The sequence below is a fragment of the Brachyistius frenatus genome, unplaced genomic scaffold, assembly GCF_029030835.1.
Source record: "Brachyistius frenatus isolate BFR_SWC_R1_liver_20210118 unplaced genomic scaffold, ASM2903083v1 Contig_218, whole genome shotgun sequence".
Classification (NCBI taxonomy): domain Eukaryota; kingdom Metazoa; phylum Chordata; class Actinopteri; family Embiotocidae; genus Brachyistius; species Brachyistius frenatus.
The window spans coordinates 256,341-283,637 of NW_027210817.1; the positions used below are offsets into that span (position 1 = coordinate 256,341).

Genomic DNA, 27,297 nt, shown 5'->3' on the forward strand with positions numbered 1-27,297 from the left:
TCTAAAGAAGCTGCAGAGGAGCAGCTCTGCATCCTGGCCTCAACCCTGGATGTCAGGTTTTAGGGCTGTTAAGAGACATGGCCATATTTCTAGAAAGAAGAGCTGCACCATCCAAAGTAGGATGGATGCCGTCTCTCCGGATCAGACCAGGTTTTCCACAGAAAGTATTCCAATTGTCAATGAAGCCCACATTGTTAGCGGGACAGTTCAGAGCGGTTTGGAGCAGGAAGTGACCATATTTGGATGAGCTGGGGGAGGAGCCAGCAGTGGATCTGACCGATCTGATTGGAAACCTGACGATACTACGTCCCGCCCACCTATAGCTGTAACCTGACTGCACCACAGGCCTGTCAATCAAACAGACACACCCCCAAAAACAGGTCTTTCTGAATCTTCTTTTCTAATGAATGAGGGATTATTTTCAGATGGACCTCCAGAAAACTAATAATAAAACTCGTCTGTAGTTTTATATCCAGTCTGTAGTTTTATATCCAGCCTGTAGTTTTATATCCAGTCTGTCATTTTATCTCCAGTCTGTGGTTTTATATCCAGTCTGTAGTTTTATATCCCGTCTGTGGTTATATGTCCAGCCTGTATTTATATATCCAGTCTGTGGTTTTATATCCAGTCTGTGGTTTTATATCCAGTCTGTGTTTTATATCCAGTCTGTAGTTTTATATCCAGGCTGTGGTTTTATATCCAGGCTGTAGTTTTATATCCAGTCTGTAGTTTCATATACAGTCTGTAGTTTTATATCCAGTCTGGTGTTTTACATCCAGTCTGTAGTTTTACATCCAGTCTGTATATTTATAACCAGGCTGTGGTTTTATATCCAGTCTGTAGTTTTATATCCAGTCTGTGTTTTATATCCAGTCTGTGGTTATTTATCCAGTCTGTGGTTTTATATCCAGGCTGTAGTTTTATATCCAGTCTGTAGTTTCATATACAGTCTGTAGTTATATGTCCAGTCTGTCATTTTATCTCCAGTCTGTGGTTTTATATCCAGTCTGTGGTTTTATAACCAGTTTTATATCCAGTCTGTAGTTTTATATCCAGTCTGTAGTTTTATATCCAGTCTGTGGTTTTATATCCAGTCTGTAGTTTTATATCCAGTCTGTGTTTTATATCCAGTCTGTAGTTTTATATCCAGTCTGTAGTTTTATATCCAGCATGTAGTTTTATATCCAGTCTGTAGTTTTACATCCAGTCTGTAGTTTCATATTCATTTAAAAAGGCTTGTTTGTGGAGTTCTGTCTTTCTCTCATTGCAGGCTGTGGCTCAGACAGCAGAGTGGGTTGCACACTAATTAGAAGGTTGGTGGTTCAATCCCCAGCTCCTCCTGCCCACATGCCTAAGTGTCCTTGAGCAAGTCACTGAACCCTAAGCTGCTCCCGATGGTGTACTATCGGTGTGTGAATCTTCTCCTGATGGCAGCACCTTGCATGGTGATCTGTCTCATTAGTGGGTGAATGGAAAAACATGTTAAAGCGCTTTGAAACCGAAAGGTGATAAAACTATACAAATACAGACCATTTTACCATTTATTACCTGCGTGTTGAAAACCCAAGATAACTGTTGTTATGGTGATGATGATAAATTGGAGGATTGCGGTTATTTTGTAATTGTTTAAGAAACAAACTGTTCTTAAAGAAATCTACATTATATTTTCTGTCTTAATTATCAAAGTGAGCATAGCATTAGTTCAGGTCTCTTGACAGCTCATCATCTGATCTCGAGGCCGGCCCCCATCAGCTGACACTCAGCTGATTCCCCACAATGCATTGATTGGTTCATCTCAAACAGGGCGCCTTATTTAAGCGTCTTCAGCCTGCCTGCTCTTCCTGCTTCCTCTGCTAGCCGCTTCCCCCCCACTACCACCCTAGATCTGCTCTATCTGATTTAATCACTCGTTTCTGTTGTCAATGATGCTGCTCTGTTCTGTCGGTCTTATTCTTCCATGAAGGACGGGGAGTCCCAGAACAGAACCACACCACCAAACGTAACTTACTGCTCAGGCAAAATATAAAACTGGGTCTTCAGGGGCATCAATGATACATGTTCTATTTTAAATCATCTCTACATTTGCATGTACTGATAGTTGAGATTAAGACCAGTGCAATCAGTGGGAGGTTCTCCCAAATCTAAAAAAAAACCCTGCCGTGTTTGTGTGTGTGGTGGTGGTGGTGGTGGTGGGGGGGGGGGGGGGGGTCACATGGCAGACTGCAGCTGCTCCAGGCTGCTGTGTTTACCAACAAGAGGAGGAGGAGGAGGAGGAGGAGGAGGAGGAGGAGGAGGAAGCGTAGTATTCTCTCCACCATGGTAGTCTCTGTGTGCTGGACAGCCAGCAGCTTCCAGCAGTTTGTTTTCTCAGCAAAACAACTGGTTATTATTCTGGATGGTTGTTCAGCCGCTGATTCACGGTAAGTTCTGTTTGTTGAATGCTCTACAGATTTGATAGTTTTTGTATTTGCTGTAAATCTTTATACAGCTTTAAAGGCCGGTGAAGAGTGAACATGTTTGAATAAGTAACTCTGGCTTCACTCTTTGTTATTGAGGTTGTCAGTGTTGGAAAGAAACAACATGTTACTGTATTGTTGTGGTACATTCTCTCTGGATGAAGAGGTGTGTGTGTGTGTGTGTGTGTGTGTGTGTGTGTGTGTGTGTGTGTGTGTGTGTGTGTGTGTGTGTGTGTGTGTGTGTGTGTGTGTGTGTGTGTGTGTGTTTGTCACTCGACGATGCACATAAGCGCACAATGACGCATCCGCGAGTCAGAGGCAGAGACACAGTGACCCATTGTGGGGGCAGGAAAAGCACAAGTCCTGCTAAAGGGCACAGCTGACTGTAACATGCACAGCCAAGCTGTGAAATCAGAAGGCAGAAAAACTGAACAAGGTGTGTCCCATCGATGGACATGTAACACATTACTGTGGCATGCCTTGAAAGCAGTGTGATGTAAAGTGAAAGAGGCACTTTGAAAAGTTTCAGAACCGTCTGTTGTGTGTGAGGCGTCACGCCGTCAGCAGGAAGAGTGCTGCTTCAGTTGATTTGGGCTTCTTACTTTTAGTAATTCATTTGTTTGATGATTGATTTGTGCTTCAATTGGCCAACATTGAATGTCACACTCCAACGATGGAGTCCAGTCCCGAGTTGGACGACGAGTCTTCGCTGAAGAAAAAACTCTTTGGATGTGAGATAGGGGATCAAAGCTGTTGCAGTTTAATTATGAAATGTTGGCTAACTCTCTGATGGGTTTCCTGATGGTTCTGGTGTCTAACTCTCTGATGGGTTTCCTGATGGTTCTGGTTTCCTCCCACTCTCCAAACACATGATGTGTGAATGTGAGATTGAACCCTTTAACAGTTGAAGATCCCGGCGAGGCTCCGGGAGCCCGATCAGCATAAGTGTTTAACATCACATCAGTCGGCCCGATTCTCTCCCTGATAGTAAGAATTTTATTAGTAAAGAAGTTAATGAAGTCATTACTGCTGAGAGCTGAAGGAATAGACGGCTCAACAGAACTGGGACTCTTTGTCAGCCTGCTACAGTGCTGAAAAGAAACCTGGGGTTGTTCTTGTTGTCCTCTATTAATGATGAATAATATAAAATAAATGGACTGCTTTCTAATGGATGTGGTTATGTAATGCTGCCTCTGATGTACAGAACTTCTCATCATACATGTTATGCTGCTTTTATGGATGTGGTTGTTTTGCTCAGCCAAGAAAAGTTGTGATAAAGAAATGCTTTCTTATAACAAACAGGTCTGGATTTAGACGTTTCTAAATCCTGCTACCGCAATTAATAAAGCATGAGCCAAGCTGGGTGCACTAAAGTTGGCAACGAGGGTTGAAAAGTTTACTACTAATTTTACTTCATAAAATAATTTATAGATTACCCTTTTAATTGGTATTAACTATAAGTTATGACTGTATCCTGTCATTTCTACTGCTATTTTTTGCACATATATTAGATTGTACGTCAATGTTTTCTGAATATATCATAAGTGCAACACACTAAAATTTGAAATCCAGTTATTAAGTTGCTCTAAGGTCGAGATCAGACCTTATTTGTATCAGTTTGTATTTCACGATGGTAACTATGCTGGTTGTTATGCCATAAATTCTCACCATGTTTTTGGAAGACCAGCAACACTACAAGTACGATCGTTCCTGTTTGTTGGTGAGTTACTGTGTTGTTGGAGAGGACGGTCAACAAGTTAGCATCAAGTCTGAGGATTACTAACGGTATTTTACAAATGCACGCCAGAGAGCTATCTGTCGTCTTATTGGTCGACATTAAGGAACACCTGGTAGGATATGTCAAACGACGCAGGTAAAAGCGATAAATTCTGACCTGTCTCCGTTGGGGTGTCGTGTCTTGTCCTGGAAGTTGCATCACTATTCTTCAGTTGTGTCACCTTACGATGCCCCTTCGTTCCCAACGTTCCCACTCGGGCCACAACGCTGGAAATTTGTCTGCGACGACTGAATCGTTTGAAAATTTAGCTGAATATGTGTCATCTCAGTCCAGCGTAAGTGTTGGTCGAGTGGACAGTTCGACCTTAGGGTGGCGCTAGAGTCAAGGAACTGAGCGTCACCAATGTCACCTCTTCTTGGAACAACAAACATCAAGAGCTAATTTATTGTTATGTACTATGACATAACAAAAAGGTAACGAGGTAAATTATCAACCACTGGTCACGCTTCAAAATGATTTGTATTTCTATCCTGACTTAGATAGTTTACCTATTTTAGTTTTTTGTCTATTTACTGTTGCTGCAGATAGTAAAACATTGTATATCCAATCCTGGACCTGTTAGGTGAGACCGGGTTGGTGCCAAAGGTCCAGAGGATTGTATCCAAGCAGAAACATGAAATGCTACATCAGAGCGTAGACCCATTTATAATGGTTGCATACTCACAGAACCAGGCCTGAAGAGGCATTCAACACTCAGAAATTAGTATTAATAAAATCTTGATGGGACAATGTGATCACCTGCTGACCCATATACTCTAAATAACTCTGACCCATGCGTACCACAATGTCGTAGAGAGGAGCATCATTATATGTATAATGATGTATTTTATATATATAATAATGCCTCAAATAAATCAAATTTCACTTCATATCATGTTTTATTGATCAGATGGTTGATTTACTTTATCATAAAGGTTCAAACCAGCAGTGTAATTGTGTTTGTGCTATAAAGTGAGCTATAAGTATTCCACAAGTTATAAATATATTACATTATATTTAGCTGATGCTTTTATCCAAAGCAACTTACAACATGCTGATGGTGCACCATCGGGAGCAACTTAGGGTTCAGTGTCTTGCTCAAGGACACTTAGGCATGTGGACAGGAGGAGCTGGGGATTGAACCACCAACCTTCTGATTAGTATGCAACCCACTCTACCGACTGAGCTACAGCCTCTCAAATATAGAAGCACCAGCAGTGTGTAAAGTTTCAGTTTATTGTCGTGGACAACGGCTCGTGAATATCAGGGTCAAAGCACCACGATACATTAGGTGAGTCCAGAGCTGTGTTCCAGATGTTGTTCTTGTGTTCCAGATGTTGTACTTGTGTTCCAGATGTTGTACCTGTGTTCCAGATGTTGTACTTGTGTTCCAGATGTTGTTCTTGTGTTCCAGATGTTCTACTTGTGTTCCAGATGTTGTTCTTGTGTTCCAGATGTTCTGCTTGTGTTCCAGATGTTCTACTTGTGTTCCAGACGTTCTACTTGTGTACTAACACTAACATCAGATCACTACCAGTTCCAGGATGAAGCACTCAGAACGCTGCAGAAAAAGAAAAGTTTGAAACTCTGGACGCTTTCCCCCCTAAACGGTCGCCATCTTGGCTCCGTAGTGGAAGGGGCGGGGCCACCGACTTAAAGGATTTTCAGATTAAAAGCGTGTGAGGAAGCTGCAGCTGTTCCTGAACACAAAGTGTTTCTTTTCCACTGCTGCTGCTGGACAGAAGAATCAGTGTGTTTGTGGAGTGCAGTGTGTGAGCAGTGTGATCTGAAACAACACGACTGTAGAGATGAAGACATAGTAAGAGTCCGAACATGGAAGAGAACTATTTGTTCGGTACTAGAGGAAGTACGTTCTCTGGAACACAGCATAAGGTCTCCTAGTGAGTCTAAAACAACTCTGTACGGCTCCTTTCAGTGGGGAGCAAGTTTTATATGGTCTTTCTTTGGATTATGCAGCTATACCAGATCCCCTTTAACCAACAGTTGGTGACAAACCACTCTATTAAAGTATAGTTTTACTTACCGTGTACATTGGCCTCTAGAAGCCTTCTCCAGCCCCCCAACAGAGAGCTCACAAAGTCAGCATGCGAAAAAAGGTAATTCAAAGTCCCCCATTTTGAGATGGCACCAACACATGCACTGGGACATGGGCTTCCCCTTCATGAGTGAAGTAGTGGGGAGCATAGTTAGTGCAGGCCTGAACCGAGGTGTCTCTTTCACTTCTGCTGGCAGGAAGCGCTCTGGCAAGCTGGTCAATGAGAGCCGATGTGTTGTGTCGTTTCTTAATCGATAAACGCTGATTGACACACTCTTTGAAAAATTTGAGCAATGAACTGCCCTGATCATTAAACCGGACAAGGAACGTAGTCTTCACACAAACATTGTGCTCCTGACGGGGCTGTTTGATTGGTCAGAGCATGCAGATTTACAAACTTAGTAGTCTTCCATTACCAACACATCTGCTTCCTGTAAAAGTCGCTGGTAATTCAAAAAGGTCTGTTGCCATTCTCTGGAGTCACCTGGAATTCCTCCATTGGTGTTCGGTGCTTTGGCAGAGATATGGGTTTGACATGGGATGATCTTCTCATGACCACTGTCAAATACTTTTGGACTTCAAGGTCTGCTCAAGATGACGTGGGAGCGTCAAAATCTCACATTATAGTGAGTTTACCCACAGACTAGATATAAAACTACAGACTGGATATAAAACTACAGACTGGATATAAAACCACAGACTGGATATAAAACTACAGACTGGATATAAAACCACAGACTGGATATAAAACTACAGACTGGATATAAAACCACAGACTGGATATAAAACTACAGACTGGATATAAAACTACAGACTGGATATAAAACCACAGACTGAATATAAAAAACACAGACTGGATATAAAACTACAGACTCAATATAAAACCACAGACTGGATATAAAACTACAGACTGGATATAAAACCACAGACTAGATATAAAACTACAGACTGGATATAAAACTACAGACTGGATATAAAACCACAGACTGGATATAAAACTACAGACTGGATATAAAACCACAGACTGGATATAAAACTACAGACTGGATATAAAACTACAGACTGGATATAAAACCACAGACTGAATATAAAAAACACAGACTGGATATAAAACTACAGACTCAATATAAAACTACAGACTGGATATAAAACTACAGACTGGACATAAAAGTGTTCGTAGCTTCAGGTCTGTAAAATGGTTCTGATCCAGAAGTGTCTTCAGCTGCAATACCAGCGAGTGCCACTAGAGGTCGGCTCCAAAAAGCCTCCGGCTTCATAGACTCCCATTCAACTTCTCTCATCAAATCCAAAGTGAATAAAATGTGTCCATGAGTTATCTCGGTGTTGTTAGCTAAAGTCACTCCTTCTTATTAGTTTTCTGGAGGTCCATCTGAAAATAATCCCTCATTCATTAGAAAAGAAGATTCAAGAAGACCTGTTTTTGGGGGCGTTTGATTGACAGGCTTGTGGTGCAGTCAGGTTACAGCTATCGGTGGGCGGGACGTAGTATCGTCAGGTTTCCAATCAGATCGGTCAGTTCCACCGCTGGCTCCTCCCCCAGCTCGTCCAAATATGGTCACTTCCTGCTCCAAACCGCTCTGAACTAGCAAGATGGTGATGGACAGAATCTGAACTGGAGGATTCATAACGTTCACAAACCAATGATGACAACACTGATGGATGATGACATCACTGATGGTTGATGACCTCACTGATGGTTGATGACCTCACTGATGGTTGCTGGGTTGCTTGGTTACAAAACACTTTACTACTCTGATACTCAACGTGACTGAGTTTAAGTTTACAGTGAGAACTTGCTGTCAGGCATGATGAAGCAAACCTCAGGTTTTTAGACCGGCAGCAGAGTTCAGGTACAGCATGAAGGTTCAGAGTGATGTAGGAACAGAGGGGAGATCCTCAGGAGGTAGACAGGCAGGGATGAAGAGAGGACAGGTGAGGTGTTACAGGTGAACTCACAGCAGACATCTTGACTTGTCAGCTCTACTTCATAATATCACTGATGAAGTGTCCCATTAGCCATGAAACAGAAACAGATTTTACATGTTTACATTTCAAGATGTTCAGGATTAAACCAAATGTTTCCTGAACTTTATTTCTTGAGCTTGCTGGAACACATATATCAATGAATGTCATTTCAGTCATGACACTGCATCAGATTTAACTATTTAATAAGGATATACACACATTTGTGGTTTGGCACGAGTGAAGGTCTCGAACAGTTTGAGCGAGACCAATTCTAAGATCACAAAACATTTAGCAGAACTTGAAATTCACCCTTTTTAATGAGAGGACACAATATAAAGGGAGAAAACATTTGTTAATGAGGGAGAAGGGGGAGCTTTGCAGCAGGTTCATAGCGCTGTGCAGAATGAATGAACGGTTTTAAAGCGCACTAGTTGTGAGGGGGAACTGAAGCCTTTGTATGATTGGATGGGAAAGAGGCCAGAGACCGACTCTGTGCCGGCCTGAACTATTGTGAAGCTCCTCTAATGCACCTTTGTGTTTAATTCTCTGATGAGTCCTGATGTCTGCTGTGAACAAGTTTTCTTCAGTTGCTGAGGAGGTGCAGGAGTCACCGCGGTTCTTCCCTCCTCAGTGGGAGTACAGCATGTCTGATTTATGTAATGAATGTAAAATAAACGGACCTTCTCTGATGTATTGTATGATGCTGCTGCTGCTCTGGGTGACGTTCTGTATTTTGCTTCCAGTTTTGAGTTTTGCTTTTGTAACCCCCCTGCAGCTGTTGCTTTAGAGACAGTACAGAATAGACAGAAAATAGGGGAATTATCAAATCTAATCCAGGTTTGATGAGGAGACTGGCTAATAGGTCACTCGTCTGAATGCTGCACAGACAAGAAATATCCACCCCGAATTACACTTACAACAACAGGTTTAATGAGAACACAATATAATAACCAATACTACAACAAATTGACAATTCCACACATCAAAAAGTGTCCAAGCAGGTAATATGAAAATCAAAAACCTCTGAGATCTCAGGAATAAATTAAATTGAAAAAAAGTATAAAAGAAAGAGTTGAGTTCTCAAATCTTCTCAGATTTATCCTGACTGGTTTTAGTAAAATCCACAACTTATTTCTAAATATTGTCTTCCCGCTAATGAAGCTAACATGCAACAGTAAAAGCATTGAACTTCAATAAACTCACCAGGATATCAAATGTTCAAAGTTCTAAGGATCTGTTGGAGAACCTGAAGCTCTTCAATGGCTCGTCGTTCAACATTCAATTTAAAGTTGTTAACTTTTCTTTAGCAGAATCTGATTAATCTTTTCCTGCTCACAACTCCTACCATACCGAAGAACAGACGACAGAAAAACAAAGACCCTCTATTAAGAGATGGATGATCACTTCTTTTTTTAAATTTTTATATCGTTTTTTTATTTGGAAATATTGACAGACACAGAATACAGTAAACATATACTTTAATTAATATTTCCATTGTTTTTCAGCTTTTTGTTAACATATACAAACGAACAACAACCCTATCCCACCCAACCCACCCACTAGTACACCCACCTAGAAGAACAGAGAGAGAAGAAAAACAAAAGAAAAAAAAACAAGCACACATACATTGTACCTCTGTATGTAGACACGCCTGCGCCACTCTACAAAGTAAATACACAGTCAGCCCATCATATCAGCACAATATACCCAAAAATCAGATAACAATAACATTGGCCAGTAGGTAGAAATTAAGGTAAAATGAATAAGTAAGTGGATGATCACTTCTATTGGTCTCTGTGCATGGAGTAACAAAGATGGTATATTAAGGAAAAGATTGACTCTCCTCATACTTTTCTGTGTACAAAGGAAAACACGGCTATGTGACAACCTGTCGACCTTACTTAAGGGGACAGTAACATAGTTCCTAAACATAATAATTAAGATCCCAGGTTAAATTATTCTGGTTACACTTATACAACCCTAATAGGCCTTAAACCCTAACCCTTAAATAATAATAAAAAAAAATAATAGCCTCATTTTAAAAAAAGGGGCGGCACGGTGGTGCAGTGGTTAGCATTGTCACCTCACAGCAAAAAAGGTTCGGGGTTCGAATCCGGTCCTGGGCCTTTCTGTGCGGAGTTTGCATGTTCTCCCTGTGCTTGCATGGGTTCTCTCCGGGTTTTCCGGCTTCCTCCCATCATCCAAAAACATGCACCACAGGTCAGGTTACCTGGCGCCGCGCTAGTGGCAGCCTGCTGCAGCAGCTCCCCCCTGAGAGCCCCCCTGCTGTAGCAAAGAAATTTCCCCTCGGGGATTAATAAAGTGTATAAAATAAAAATTAAAAAAAAAAAAAATCAACAAGTAGCTCCGCCCCAGAGATCTGACTGGTCAACAGAACATCTGGAACAAATCATGATGACATCACACCCTGCTCATCACTAGAAATATCCCTCCACCTCCTCAATGGGAAAATAGAATTAGAATAGAATTCCATATAATATGTAATATAATGTAGTTTCTACTTGTTATAGTTCTATTAAATGACCCATTTGGTGAAGTCGGGTCTCTTTTGGTCCTTTTTGGTCGCTCCGAGCACCCGTACCGTAACACCACGGATAGTCACGCACTTACAATCCTAGCGGAGGCTAGCTGGACCGGTTTGGTTTGAACACATGACACGGAGCTAAAATGTTAAAAACACATGAGAACATGGATATCTTTGTTCATCAGATATCTTTGTTCATCAGATATCTTTGTTCACCAGATATCTTTGTTCATCAGATATCTTTTTTCATCAGATGTCTTTGTTCGTCAGATATCTTTGTTCATCAGATATCTTTGTTCATCAGATATCTTTGTTCATCACATATCTTTGTTCATCAGATAGCTTTGTTCGTCAGATATCTTTGTTCATCACACATCTTTGTTCATCAGATATCTTTGTTCATCAGATATCTTTGTTCATCAGATATCTTTGTGAGATGTCCTCTGATGCAGTGAAGAAATGTTTTCAGCAGACATCCCTATAATATGCTGGAACTGCAAATATATCTCACATTGTTATGGATTACACAGTTTTCCTTTATTCATCACATTACCTCATGCACATGCTCTGTTATTATGACATAATCTGTGGCTTCACTTCATCTTTCAGTGGTGCTGACTGACAGGTGTAATGTGCTCTGCAGCTCTTACACAACCCCATTTCTAAAAAAGTTAGGACACTGTTTAGAATGTAAATAAAAACAGAATGCCATGATTTACATTTATATATTTAATTGAAAATAGACCAAAGACAACATATCAGATGTTGAAACTGAGACATTTTATTGTTTAAAAAAAATAAAAATGCTCTTTTTATAATAAATGATGTCACTGATCTTTAGTTGTCAGATGGTCCACCAGATGTATTTTTTTTTTTAGCTTTATGCAACTTTTCCATCTTTTGTTGACCCTGTCTTAACTTTTTTGAGATGTGTTGCTGCCATCAAATTCAAAATAAACATATATTTTTAATAAAACAATACAATTTCTCCATTTCAACATCTGATGTTGTCTTTGGTCTATTTTCAATTAAATATGGGTTTATGCGATTTGCAAATCATCACATTCTGTTTTAATTTACATTTTACCCAACGTCCAACTTTTTGGAAACTGATTTTTGTTAACGCACTGTTGAAGCCTCCAGTATGTGTAAAGAGTGAATCATGCCTCTCCTGGTTGCTTCATACAGATTAGTGTTGCTTTTAGATAAAGCATGAATACCTGTGATACAAGTGTTTTCTAAAAGCTATTTAAATAAAGACAAACAACATGACATCGTAGAGTTTCAGGAAACATCTTCATTTCCATGTGAAGAGTTTAGTCCGTTTTTTCAACAGCTTATAAAACTGAGTGATGATGACTCTCTTCTTCCAGGAAAACCCTTGTTGGTGCAGAGCCGTGAGCGAGAAGAGTTGACCCCTGACCTGTGACCCCTGACCTCCCCCACCTGCAGCTCGGCACCATGGGATCGTCCACGCTGGGGAAGGCAGCGTCTCTTGACGCTCTCTTAAATGAATGCATTCATGCATTTGGTGAGTCTGTCTGTGGTCATGTTATGAATGATATCAACTAAAATGGAAACTTGTTTTGTAAAGGAGCCCTGTGTTAAAATCCACTTACAGTCATAAATCAGTTAACAGTATGTTAATTCTTACTTTGAACCAGACGAACTAACTGCAGTATAAAGCTCACAGCTTAGTTTTTACCTTTTGACCCACCTGCAGATTAAATAATAATTAATAATAATAATAAGACTTTAACATTTCATAATTGCTTTAATAAAGCTCAGTAATTTCAAAAGATGGCTGTGATGTAGTTTTTAACAAACAGGAGGACCTGTTGTGCATTTGTTGGGAACTACTTTCAGTAGCGGATGAATCCCCACTTGGTGCTGTGATGAGTTTGGGTCAGCAGGACGGTTTCTGCAGTTTTCATAGGATACATGTTCAGAAACATGTAGACAATCAGCAGATGACATGTTTCCAGGTTGAATCTCGTTCCTTTTTAATAAAGCTCTGTTTATTATAATTCCCAGTCATGCTGCTGAAGGACCAGGTTACTACAATAAATTACTTTAATCTGGATCGTGTTGTTTTGTGGTTGTGATTTTACACTTGAATTGAGTCTTTGTCTCCTCTGCAGATGAGCGTGGAGAGCTGCAGGCCGACCTGCTCCCTCGCAGCCTGCTACTGATGCACCGCTGGTATGTTACATCCTCGGAGCTGGCAGGAAAACTCCTCATGATATATCCCACCTAACTACTGCTGGTTCACAACATGATCACAGATCGTCCACAGTGTTTGAACAGCAGCGTGAGATCCTGCTGATGAAGACATGTCAGCCTGTAAAGTGATACCGCACTAACTGTCCTTCATCCTACAGGAAATCCTACATGAATATTTCATGGTGTTAATGGGATCCTCATAATTCTTGAGCTGCTGATGTTCACAGTCATTTCAGTGACTCTCAGCTCTCTGACTGAACCACTGTAAGCTAATCAGAAAGTATTGATCTCGTCCTGGATCAACGTCTTCAGAGCTGCTCAGGAAGTGCTCTGTTGGTCTGTCGGCATGCATATCTTCAATACTGTATGTGACGTGTAACTTAAAAACTTCAAATAAGTTGACATAAGTTGCAGTAATTTATGCTAAAAAAACAAATAAAGGCAGCAAATTTTGAATTAATGCAACAAAAATAATAGCAACAGGGGGATAGTATGGGATATGCGAGGCCAATCAGAGCTTTATTAATAAGTAAATGATTTACAATACAAAGCCTGTACACGCACAGTCTCTTCAGTAAGAAGCGTCTAATTTTTTTAAGTCATTTTTTGTTTTTGGTATTAAATCAGAGGAGTCATTATCAGTAACTTTACAGACAACATTCACAACGTTATTTATGTCCTCACTGAGTGGATTTATTTCACAGTAGAGTCCTTAAAAAAAAAATCTTTAACTGAACCCCACATACCGCGACTGTGAAGGAGACGGCTGCCAGAGAAGCCGACTGAAGATCTGTTACCTGATGAGGTGAGCTGGTCCACAAACCCACAGAACAGCAGAGTCCTAGACCTCCTGTTCTCACGGCACACTGATGTAGGATCCAACACAACACGTAGATTTAGTCTTAACCCTGACTTCACACTTTCACATTAAACACCAGCACTCTGGATCAGTGGAAGGTTTCTGGGAGCTAAAATGAAATGTTTTCCAATACATGTCACAGTATCATGAAATATATGAGTGTCATCAGTGGAGGCTGTGGCTCAGACGGTAGAGTGGGTTGCACACTAATCAGAAGGTTGGTGGCTCGATCCCCAGCTCCTCCTGTCCACATTCCTAATTGTCCTTGAGCAAGACACTGAACCCTAAGTTGCTCCCGATGGTGTACCATCAGTATGTTGTAAGTTGCTTTGGATAAAAGCGTCAGCTAAATGAAATGTAATCAGTGTTTGCTGTAAAACTGTAACCGTGTGCATTCAGGTACTGGATCGTGACCTTCCCCGCAGAGTTCAACCTGGACTTGGGTCTGATCCGGATCACTGAGGAGTTCAGAGATGTGGCGGCTCAGCTCGGCTGTGAGGAGCATTTCAATCTCATTGACATCTCCACCATGTAAGACGTCAGACGCACAAACTACCGACAGGATCCAACACAACACGTAGATTTAGAGGAATATCTTTATTAACTTTGTTAAGTATTTTTATACTCTCATGCGTGAGAGTATAAAAATACTTCACTACATGTAAAAGTCCTGCATTCATAACTTTAATTCATTAGCAGCAATTAACGTGACCAGGATAGGACTAGGTAGGTAGGTAGGTAGGTAGGTATATACTTTATTAATCCCCGAGGGGAAATTTTTTCGCCACAACAGCATACATACAGGAGCAATAATAGAAACAATAGAATAAAATAATAATAGAATAGAATAATATAATAGAAAAGCAATAAAATAAAAAATATAAATATAAAATATAAAATGCACAGTACATACAGTATATATATACAGTACATTAAATATCTATATATATTATATACAACAAACCAATAAACACAGTCAACATATATATATATATATATATATATATATATATATATATATATATATATATATATATATATATATATATATATATATATATATATATATATATATATATATATATATATATATATATATATATACGGTACAGTATATATCTATATATATAATATACAAGCAAGAAACCAAGAAACACAGTCAACAGTGTTATTGTACTGTGATGGATTTTGCCAGAGGTGAGTTATTGTAAAGTCTTATGGCAGTGGGCAGGAATGATCTCCTATATATAACTAATGATTTTCATGAAGGAATAATCTGCTGACTGTTCTCTTTGTTCATTATTTGGTTTTCCAGCCTCCACATGATTTAAAATAAATTTGAATTAATAAAATGAGCATTTTAAAAAAGGAGAAAAAACTCACATTTGAGAAGGTGAACCATGAAATGTTTGGGATGAAAAATTACGAACGAGAAGTTGATCACCTTCTTGTTTCATCTCTGCTGCTATAAACTGTTTGGCAGTTTAATCTGTGATCATGTTGTGGAGTAGAAGCATAATGAGCAAGAAAATTAAAATACTTCCATAAAGTGCAAGCTCATTAAAATGCTATTTAAGTATGTTACGGAAGAGAATTCATCCCACCAATGATTGAAAATGAATCCCAACTCCAGTTGAGCTCTAAATCTAGATCCTGATCCTGAACTACCTGAAGGATGAATAAAGTTAAAGAGCCAGTTGTTCTTGTTTTGTACCTGATATTCATCACAGGACTGACAGAACAACAGAAACAAAGTGGTTCTTATCGGCTGATAGTTTCTCAACTGTTCTCCTCGCAGTCCGTCGTACGACTGGATGCGGAAGTTGACGCAGCGGAAGAAACAGGCCAAGAAAGGCAAAGCATCACTGCTGTTCGACCACCTGGAGCCCATCGAGCTGGCCGAGCATCTCACCTTCCTGGAGTTCAAGTCCATCCGCAGGATATCGGTACGTTAAGTTTAGTTTCTGCAGGCGACTGTAGCTCCAGAGATCAGATCATCTGGTATTGGTCTGATGAACATGAATCCTCCTGACTCGGGTAATTCCTGGACTTTTTTTTTTACTTTTCCTTGGCTCTGCTGTGAGATTCACATTTTCAGTGATAAATAGAGTATCTTGGCAGCTATTAGATGGAGTGCCATGAAAGTTGATTTTTCAGCTATACGAGCTCCATCCATGTTAAGATTTCAGTTTGGTTGATGCAAATACCTGAAAAACTATTTCCATCAGCCTCAGTACTGTTCAGAGAGAGTTTGCACTTCTTGGCATGCACACAAAAAACACAGGAAACAGTTTAAAAAAACGGACAAATATCAACATCCCACTGGGAGGATGTGAGCACGTCGAGATTAGAAGTGAATATCCTGCAGGATCCAAGCAGTCGCTGATCACTGATCGCCGACTGAAGACTCCTCTAACGTGCTTTCTTTATCTTTTTCACAAAATTAAAGATCTTTTTATTTTCTGTTACAAATATACATTAAATCTGAAAGTCAATACAAATAACGATTTCCAAATCTTCCAAGATATTGATGAGTATTTAATCTGATCAATAAGATGCTTTGATGAAATGATATAAGGACCATTTACAGGCTAATAAAAGGTACTAATGGAATTGGTAGGTTTTATAATGAGGACATGTTCAAGTATATGTAATGAAAATCGAAGTTTGTTAGAGGTACATATTTTGTTTGGAGCAATTCATGCAAAACAGACCATTTATTTAATATGTCTTATTTCCTGTAGTCTAATGAAATTGTGTATTTATTACAGTTTCATAATTAGTGTAATTATATCAATTTACATGGAAGCACAGTAGTGATTTAAGTACTTAAATGGTTTATACTTTACTGAACGCTCTAATAAAGAACATACTGCTTCTAGTTTTCTTCTTTCTTCTAAGTACAACTTATTACATTTAATTTGTACACCGTAAAATAAAATGTGACCAGTATTTCTACACTGTGCGTACTTACATGTGTAAGTTTATAGTTACTTTTTACAAACCTAATGTGTTTGCATAACAGAAGCATTTCAAAAAGACGGATAAATCCTACAGAAGAAGGATGTTCGGCTAGTTGACCTCTGACCTGCCTCATGTCCACTGGTCAGCTGACTGATCGAGCACAATGATCAAAGTCAATATTCAGTGCATTATTGTAAATGTGATAAAACCATGAAATACACGCGTTGTGTTTGTTTTTGAAATGATGTCCTGATGGTGCTTTGAGTCACTTTTCCTACATGCGGTCAGACGTGTCAAATCTCCTTCAGTATGTGAGTTTCCAGTTGACATGTGCAACACTTCATCAGAAAGATTAAAAACTCACTGCCAGATTGCTGTTAGACTCACAATGTTTTCTTAGTTGTGTTGCTGTTAAGTATTGTAATAATAATTGCAGGCTCAGTCCATTTGAAAAGAAGGGCCCCATATTTGATTGAAATCAGTTTGTCAAAAACAAATTGTTCTACCATAAAAATTTGTAATTGTGGAGAAAAGTAGGAGGAAGTTCCTTAGGAAGTAAAAACCAAACACAGTAATCACACTCTGCTAGTTACAGCTAACTGCTAGCCTTAGCTAAACATAATTCACCTCCTTTTTCTTGTTTCCTGAAATTGGAAAACTCAGTTTTGAAGCTCTAACACTTAACACATTGAATTCATTTGACCATATAAATAAGACAGAAACTGAATCTTAAATCATAATGGCATAATAAGACGTCGTCCTGCTAGAGGCTAACTAGCCTAGCGTAGCAGTAGCTACTTTGTCTTCAGCAGAATGCAACATATATTAAAGATTAATACAGTAAAGTACCTCATTGGACCCTGCCGTGTCCAAACATTTTGTTTCGGTTTGTGACAATGACTGATTATCAACCTAAAAAAAGACCTGAGAGTTTTGCTGACATTTTTTTAACTATGCTGCCTTTTTGTCCGCTCGTGAAGATGTCGTTGATAAATGATGTCTGATTTTCCGCTCCATCTTCAGTTCACCGACTACCAGAGCTACGTGACCCACGGCTGCCTGGTGGACAACCCGACCCTGGAGCGCTCCATCGCTCTGTTCAACGGCGTCTCGCAGTGGGTCCAGCTGATGGTGCTCAGCAAGCTCACCCCTCAGACCCGCGCAGAGGTCATCACCAAGTACATCCACGTGGCCCAGGTGAGGCAGGATGCTCCCTCGCTGCGAGCTAAACACTCAACAAAATCAAGACTGTTTGCTGTCCTGGCTCCTAAATGGTAGAATGAGCTCCCCACCGACATCAGGACAGCAGAAACTCTGAACATCTTCCACCACAAACTAAAAACACACCTCTTTAGACTTTACCTTGAACAGTAGAACATGAATACTTTCGTTTACATCTTTCAAACATCTTCCACGTCGTATCCTGAACTCTACTGAGCTTTTTCTGCTCTTGTATGAAGAACTTTACTATGAAATGAAAAGTACAGAAAACTTCAGGTGTCCTCACCTTTTCCAAACAAATAATATGTTTGGTTGGATGTGCATGAAAAAAGTAAAAAAAAGTGAACATTTCCACACGTGACTCTCCAGAAACTGCTGCACCTGCAGAACTTCAACACTCTGATGGCGGTGGTGGGCGGGCTTAGCCACAGCTCCATCTCTCGCCTCAAGGAGACACACTCTTATCTGGCTCCGGAAGTTGTCAAGGTAAATCCCAAACTTTTATTGGTCTTATTGCATATTTATTTAGTTCTAGTCACAGGAGATCCAGTAGTCATGTGTTTTTAGAGCCACTGGGCTTGACAGGGTTTTTATGGAACTTTTCCTTCCACTGGTTTCATAATTTAATCATTTAAATCACAAAGTTGGTTGAAAACAGTGTGAAGGGATTTTTATCAATGGAAAACCAACCTTCATAGTTTCATAAGTTTCCCATGTTGAAAAACACACGTGATCACGTGTGTCTCGTGTTTTTTCTGTAAGAGGATGAGATGGTCTACAATTTACTACAATTAAGTCAGCAGCTAAATCCTCCAACTTTTCTCAAAATTCAAATCACTGCAATTTTTCGACATAATGTTGACTGAAAGATTCCATCAGTAAGAACATTTTATATTTGAAAATGGAAAGCATCAGTTTTCATTGCCTTGATGAGTGAACCACAACAGAAACTTTCTGATCCATGTGAAGTGTCACAGACTGTCTATAAAAGTGTCCGGCGCTTCTGTGTCATCATATCATAAATGTGAAGAATTCGCATCTTTTTTTTAAAAGAAAAAATAGTGAACATCAGAGCTGGTATCACAAGCACCAACACTAATACTTCACTAACCTTCCTGCTCGTACACCTTCATCTATGATGTCATCGTTTAGTACTATGACAGAAGATCCCGTCAGTGAAGTAGTTTGCTGATGAAGTCCTCCACTTGTGCTCCAGACTTCATCCCAACCAAGCCGAAGCCTCTCCCAGGTCACAGTCACAACAGACTGGAGAAATGGGCAGGTCTCTCTGGGCATGACCTGGGTTGGTTCAGATCATATTTAACTGGGAGAATTTTGATTGTTAACCTGGGTGATCATGTATCGGAAACTCATTCCATCATTTATGGCATTCCCCAAGGAAGGATTCTTGGCCCACTTTATTTTTCATTGTAAATGCTTCCACTTGGAAACATTATCAGTCAACACCAAGTCAGCTACCATTTCAATTCAATTCAATTCAACTTTATTTATATAGCGCCAAATCACAACACAGGTTATTTCATGGCACTTAACACATTAAAGTCTTTACAGCAAGACTTTACAATATTATACAGAGAAACCAACAATTCAACAATTCAACAATTCAACAAATCAACAATTCAACAATTCAACAATTCCCACATAAGCTAGGAGGGAAAAAAAAAAACTCCTCTTTAAGGGAGAAAAACCTCCAACAGAGGGAAGAAAAACTCTCTTTAACAGGAAGAAACCTCTGATAGAACTAGGATCAGAGGTGGGCGGAGCATCTGTTAACAGAACCAGGCTCAGGAGTAGGCGGAGCATCTGTTAACAGAACCAGGCTCAGGGGTGGGCGTAGCATCTGTTAACAGAACCAGGCTCGGGGGTGGGCGGAGCATCTGTTAACAGAACCAGGCTCGGCCTATAACAGCATAACTAAGGGTTGGTTCAGGTCTACCTGAGCCAGCCCTAACTATAGGCTTCATCAAGAAGGAACGTTTTGAGTCTAACCCTAACCCTAACCCAGAGAGGGTTTCTGCCCCTCCAACACAAACTGGGAGCTGGTTCCACAGGGGAGGAGCCTGAAAACTGAAGCTCCGCCTCCCATTCTACTTCTGGAAACTCTAGGAACCACAAGTAGACCAGCGTACTGAGAGAGAAGTGCTCTGCTAGGATTATATGGTTCTATAAGATCTCTAAGATATGATGGAGCCTGGTCATGTAGAGCTTTGTAAGTCATCAAGAGAATTTTAAATTATATTCTTGATTTAACAAGAAGCCAGTAAAGAGAAGATAAAACTGGAGAAATATGATCTCTCTTGTTAAATCCCGTCAGTACTCTTGCTGCAGCATTTTGGATCAGCTGCAGGTTTTTAATGAGTAATTTGGACATCCTAACAACAAGGAATTATAATAATCTAGTCTAGAAGTAACAAATGCATGAATGAGTTTTTCTGCATCACGCTGAGGAAGGATTTTCCTAATTTTATTAATATTACGTAGATGAAAGAAGGCAGTTCTGGAGATTTGCTTTATATGGTGTCTAAAGGACAAATCCTCATCAAAGATGACTCCAAGGTTCCTCACAGTTTTGCTGGAGGCCAAAACAATGTCATCTAGAGCATGGGTGGGCAAACTTTTTGCTCAAGGGCTACATTGACTTTTAAAATTTGACAGACGGGCCGGGTCAGCACCAGATGCATACATATCAAACATAAACATAAAAAAAGGCATTACAGTGTTAATACCTACATTCACTTTTAGTGGGAACAGTGTTGTTGATCACCTTCTCTGTCAGTGCATCGAAGTCTGGTGTTAGTTTTGTTGTGTGCTCAGAACAGATCTGAGGTGTTCATCACTCAACTGGGATCTGTGAGGTGCTTTGTTGGTGTTCATCACACTAAAAGTCTGTTCACACACAGTAGAGACAAACAACACCAGCATCTTCTGGGACATCTTCTGGATGTTTGGAAATTTGGCTGCTTTAATGAAGCAAAAAACTCATCCAGTTTAAGAGAGTTGAACTTCTCCTTGAAGACGGTGTCACATTGGAGATCAGTCGGTTCCAACTGCAGCTCCTGTGGCGCCGTTTCAGGGTCTTGTGTGAAGGGACACGACACCAGCTGGAGGGACACGACACCAGCTGAAGGGACATAACACCAGCTGGAGGGACAGGACACCAGCTGAAGTGACTTGTCAATTTTTCCAAAATCAGAGAACCGATGGCAGAACTCTCCGTGCAGGTCGTCCAGTGATTTCCTGTATGTCTTCATGTCGAGGACGTCTTTCAGCGTAGGCAGTGTGGGGAAATGAGCAAATGACTTGTTTAACATTTGCTTTGAGAATAAAGCTAGCTTGGTTTTGAAGGCTCTGACGTTTGTGTACATTTCATGGGCAAACTGGTCTTTCCCTCGTAGCTTCACGTTCAGCTCATTCATGTGTGTCAGTACGTCCTCAGCAAAAGATAAATCACAAAGACGATCTGTGTCACTCAGCTTAGGAACATCGTCAGCTTTCTCAAGTAGCTCCAAAAATGAGATAATCTCCTGTTTGAGCTCCCACACTCATTGACATACTTTCCCCAAACTTAACCAGCGGATGTTGGAGTGGTGAAGCAAGTCCTGGTGATCAGAGTCAGTTTCTTCAAGAAACTTAATAACCTGATGGTGAAGTCCCCTCGCTCCAATAAAGTTAATCACTTCTACAACTGGCTTCACCACGTGGTCGAGCTGCAGGACGAATTTACACAGTGTAAGAAAATGACCTCCTGCTCAGGGTTGTCCTCTTTCACCCTCTCCTGGATTCTTTTGAGCAACCTGACGTTTTTTCCAGTCAGATTTGGCGATCAGTCTGTGGTAACGTTGGTGAGCGGACTCCAAGGTAGCTTGAGCCTCTCGATGACCCCCGACACGCCGTCATACAAGTCCTCTCCCCGCGTTTTCCCCTTCAGGGATAACTTCTGTTTTGTCTGAATTTAGAAGCAGGAAGTTTTTGGTCATCCAGGCCTTTATGTCTTTTAGACAGGCTTCAAGTTTTACTAACTGATTAGTTTCATCTGGTTTTATAGAAAGATATAGCTGAGTGTCATCTGCATAACAATGGAAGTTGATGCAGTGCCTCCTGATGACATCTCCTAATGGAAGCATGTACAAAGTAAAAAGTATTGGGCCTAACACTGAGCCTTGTGGAACTCCATAACTAACTCTTGTTTGTCTGGAAGACTCATTGTTGACATGGACAAACTGGAATCTATCTGATAAGTAGGATTTGAACCAGTCTAATGCAGTTCCTTTAATCCTCGTAACGTCTTCTAATCTCTGTAATAAGATCGTATGATCAATCGTATCAAAAGCAGCACTGAGGTCCAGAAGAACAAGTACAGAGATGAGTCCATTATCTGAGGCTAATAAAAGGTCGTTAGTAACTTTCACCAGAGCTGTTTCTGTGCTATGATGAACTCTAAAGACTGAACATCTTCAAACAGACCATTCCTTTGTAAATGATCACAAAGTTGATTTGCAACAACTTTTTCAAGGATTTTAGAAATAAATGTCAGGTTGTAAATTGATTCTTATAACTTTGTTTTTACTGTTTTAATTTCTTTATTTTATTTAACCAATATTTTTATGAGTTTTACCTTATTTCTTATCTTATTGTTTTGTTTTGTATGCCTGTCAGTTTTTTTGGATCTTTGCTTTTTATGTGTGTATGTTGCTCCGATGTGAAGCACTTTGGGCTACAGGCTTGTATGAAAGGTGCGATATAAATAAAGCTGAGTTGATTTGAAGTGTCTTGAACTGCAATACCAGCGAGTGCCACTAGAGGTCGGCTCCAAAAAGCCTCTGGCTCCATAGACTCCCATTTAACTTCTCTCATCAAATCCAAAGTGAATAAAATGTGTCCATCAGTTATCTCGGTGTTGTTAGCTAAAGTCACTCCTTCTTATTAGTTTTCTGGAGGTCCATCTGAAAATAACCCCTCATTCATTAGAATGCGGGGCGTGACATCACTGATGGTTGATGACATCACTGATGGTTGATGGTTGTGACGTGTGAAGCATTTTTATCCAGAAGTTCTGCATTTGAATAATTTAGTCAGTTAAAAATATCAGCTCGGTCAGCTGGGATAGTGAGTTATTAATTATTTCATCAGAAAATGTTCCAGAAGAAAGAGCTTCAGCTCCTCTTTGAGCTCTTAAGTTGACTTTTCCCTCCACTGGACTTGGATCAGGTGCACCAAATGGGTCTGAATGAAGCCAAACTCCAATTATTCCTCATCATATTTTCTGCTTCTACAACTGTGTGTTTTCTTGTGTCGGCCTTTTGGCTTCATTGAATACAAATTGCTCTTTGTGTCTGTTGTCCATCTACACTGATGAAGTAACCCGTGCAATCAGGTGACAGCTTCATGTACAGCAGAACCATCCATGACACATGAGTATCCACACTACATACTTTGTAATCTATACAAATCCAAACGTTTGAACCTTCCTGCCGCAGATCTGGAGCGAGATGACCGAGCTCGTCTCCTCCAACAACAACTACTCCTGCTATCGAAAGGCCTTCAGCGAGAGCCAGGGCTTTAAAATCCCCATTCTGGGCGTGCACCTCAAGGACCTGATTGCAGTGCATGTGGTCTTTCCTGACTGGTTTGGTGACAGTAATAAGGTGAACCTGGTGAAGATGCATCAGCTGTACATGACCTTCAATGAGCTGGTGTCTCTGCAGAGCACAGTGGCTCAGGTGGAGCCCAACATGGACCTGATCTACCTGCTCACGGTGAGGGATTACCACAGGAAGTGTCTTACAGACAAAAGACTTTTATATAAAGACGAGTTATCTCAAGGCATAAACACAGTACAGTCCTCAGGAACGAACTTCACATCATTATAGAGAGGAGGGGAGTTTAAAAGAGAAGGTAATATTGATACTGGATATAAAACACAGACTGGATATAAAACCACAGACTGGATATAAAACACAGACTGGATATAAAACCACAGACTGGATATAAAACTACAGACTGGATATAAACCCACAGACTGGATATAAAAGTGTTTGTAGCTTCCAGGTCTGAAAAATGGTTCCGATGCATAAGTGTCTTAAGCTGCAACACCATCGAGTGCCACTAGAGGTTAGTTGGTTTGGACATACAAGGAATTTGCCAAATGTTTACAAAACAGATGCAAATTTGCTGTTTCTTCTTCCTCTGCTTTCTACGAAGCCCCTGAAAGGTCACAGCGAGGATTTGTTTGAGGACTAGTTTTGCACTTTTAGGTTTTATTATTCTAAATGGCAAAACTCTGCAGATATTCCAAAAAGAAGAAAAGATGTGTAACTTCACGTGATGCATTTAGTGCTCATGACTTATTTTTAAAAGGCTGAACTCTGACAGGATCCAACACTCACCAGCACAACCACTAAACACCCATCAGAGTTTTCGTGACATTGGAAGCACAGCCACAGCTACAGCCACCATCACAGCGGCAGCTACAGCATATAGTCTGCCGTCAGTCACAGGTCCAGCCTGTCTCAGCAGCGATCAGTCACCGTGTTTGATTTAGAGACAGAACTGGACCCAAACACTGGACACTGACCAGAAATTACAAGAACAAGGGATATTTTAGGTTAGGTTAGGTAAGTTACTTTATTAATCCCCGAGGGGAATTTTTTTTGCCACAGCAGCATACAGGAAAGCAATAAAATAATAATAAAATAATAAAAAGCAATAAAATAACAGTAAAAAAAATATTAAATATAAAATGCACAGTATATACAGTATATATAGTATATATATATATACATATATATATATATATATATAGTATATACAACAACCAAGAAACACAGACAACAGTGTTACTGTTGTGTGATGGATTTTGCCAGAAGTGAGTTATTGTAAAGTCTTATTACAGTGGACAGGAATGATCTCCTGTATCAGGAATGATCTCCTGGATCTGGAATGATCTCCTGTATCTGGAATGATCTCCTGTATTTGGAATGATCTCCTGTATCGGGAATGATCTCCTGGATCAGGAATGATCTCCTGTATCTGGAATGATCTCCTGTATCTGGAATGATCTCCTGTATCAGGAATGATCTCCTGGATCAGAAATGATCTCCTGTATCTGGAATGATCTCCTGTATCGGGAATGATCTCCTGTATCTGGAATGATCTCCTGTATTTGGAATGATCTCCTGTATCGGGAATGATCTCCTGTATCAGGAATGATCTCCTGTAGCGGGAATGATCTCCTGTATCGGGAATGATCTCCTGGATCAGAAATGATCTCCTGTATCTGGAATGATCTCCTGTATCTGGAATGATCTCCTGTATCTGGAATGATCTCCTGTATCTGGAATGATCTCTTGTATCTGTCCTTGTGACAGCAGCTGGAGGAGTCTTTTGGAGAACGTCCTCCTCTGTCCCTGCAGCAGGTGGAGAGGGTGGTCAGGATTATCCAATATGGATAATAGTTTGTTCAGCGTCCTCCTCTCCACCACCTTTTCCAGACTGTCCAGTTTGTAGCCAATGATGGAGCCGGCCTTCTTAACCAGTTTGTTAAGTCTGTTGGTGTCTCCGGCTCCAATGCTGCCCTCCCCCACCCACTTTTCCCCCCCAGCAGACTACTAGAAGTACAGTTCACTGGCCACAACAGATGGTAGAACATCTCCAACATCTTGCTGCACACATTGAAGGATCGAAGTTTCCTCAAGAAAAAGAGTCGACTCATCCCCTTCTTGTAGACAGCGTTGATGTTGGTCTTCCAGTTCAGTCTGTTGTCATGGAGACACCAGGTACTTGTACTCCTCCACCATGTCCACCTCCTCTCCCAGAACTCTCAGTGGTTGTTGAGCCGTCGTCTTCCTCCTGAAGTCGACCACCATCTCTCTGGTTTTGGCCACGTTCAGGAGGAGGTGATTTCTACCAGCCCACTCCACAAAGTCCTCCACTACTGCCTTGTACTCCCCCGTCCATCCCTTATACACCGTCCACTGACTCCTCCTCCCGTCCATCCTTATACACCGACCACTGACTCCTCCTCCCGTCCATCCCTTATACTCCGACCACTGACTCCTCCTCCCGTCCATCCCTTATACACCGACCACTGACTCCTCCTCCCGTCCATCCCTTGTACTCCGACCACTGACTCCTCCTCCCGTCCATCCCTTATACTCCGAACACTGACTCCTCCTCCCATCCGTTTCTTATATATCCAACCACTGACTCCTCCTCCCGTCCATCCCTTATACACCGTCCACTGACTCCTCCTCCCGTCCATCCTTATACACCGACCACTGACTCCTCCTCCCGTCCATCCCTTATACACCGACCACTGACTCCTCCCGTCCATCCCTTTTTAAAAAAAATTGTATTTTTTTTTTTATAGTACTCTATTAATCCCAGAGGGGAAATTTCTTCGCTACAGCAGGGGGGTTCTCAGGGGGGAGATGCTGCAACAGGCTGCCACGACCGCGGCGCCAGGTAACCTGACCTGAGGTGCATGTTTTTGGATGATGGGAGGAAGCCGGAGAACCCGGAGAGAACCCACGCAAGCACAGGGAGAACATGCAAACTCCGCACAGAAAGGCCCAGGACCGGATTCAAACCCGGAACCTTTTTGCTGTGAGGCGACAATGCTAACCACTGCACCACCGTGCCGCCCTTATACACCGTCCACTGACTCCTCCTCCCGTCCATCCCTTATACACCAACCACTGCAGAGTCATCAGAGAACTTCTGCAGATGTCTTGACTCTGAGTTGTTCTGGAAGTCAGTTGTGTATAAGGTGAACAGGAAGGGAGACAGAACAGTTCCCTGAGGAGCTCCAGTACCACTGACCACCATATCAGACATCACACTGCCCAGACGGACAAACTGTGGTCTGCCTGTCAGGTAGTCAGTGATCCAGGAGACAGTGGACGTGTCCACCCCCACCACCCGCAGCTTCCCACTCAGCAGCAGTGGTTTATTGGAGGGAGTTGAGCTGGAGGAACTGGTGGTCAGAGAATGGAGGCAGGTGGAGCAGTGGTGAGTGGAGATCAGGCTGGCTGAAGAGACTGACCAGGTGGATCACTGGGAGATAACAGAGGTGAAGAAGACCACGAGGAACTTAGAAAGCTGCGTGTTAACACACTAGGAGACTCAACAGTCTGACACTGTGAGGACTGAAGTATTGAAGTAGGCAGGACTGATGAGATGATTGACTCC

The 27,297-nt window shown here is 41.0% G+C and overlaps 2 protein-coding genes across 2 annotated transcripts in view; one reads left to right on the plus strand and one right to left on the minus strand.

Annotated features, from left to right (window-relative positions):
- The window catches only part of LOC138633387 (uncharacterized protein DDB_G0287625), a 231,828-nt gene that overhangs the window by 112,962 nt on the left and 91,569 nt on the right, over positions 1 to 27,297 (minus strand). The window lies entirely within an intron of this gene.
- The window catches only part of rasgrp3 (RAS guanyl releasing protein 3 (calcium and DAG-regulated)), a 51,826-nt gene that overhangs the window by 12,270 nt on the left and 12,259 nt on the right, over positions 1 to 27,297 (plus strand). Inside the window, exons 2-9 of the mRNA XM_069719595.1 lie at positions 12,194 to 12,351; positions 12,962 to 13,064; positions 13,786 to 13,848; positions 14,302 to 14,433; positions 15,701 to 15,848; positions 17,890 to 18,063; positions 18,457 to 18,573; positions 23,586 to 23,864. Of these exons, the coding sequence (XP_069575696.1) occupies positions 12,282 to 12,351; positions 12,962 to 13,064; positions 13,786 to 13,848; positions 14,302 to 14,433; positions 15,701 to 15,848; positions 17,890 to 18,063; positions 18,457 to 18,573; positions 23,586 to 23,864 (1,086 nt within the window). The 5' untranslated portion in view covers positions 12,194 to 12,281. The remainder of the gene's footprint in view (positions 1 to 12,193; positions 12,352 to 12,961; positions 13,065 to 13,785; positions 13,849 to 14,301; positions 14,434 to 15,700; positions 15,849 to 17,889; positions 18,064 to 18,456; positions 18,574 to 23,585; positions 23,865 to 27,297) is intronic.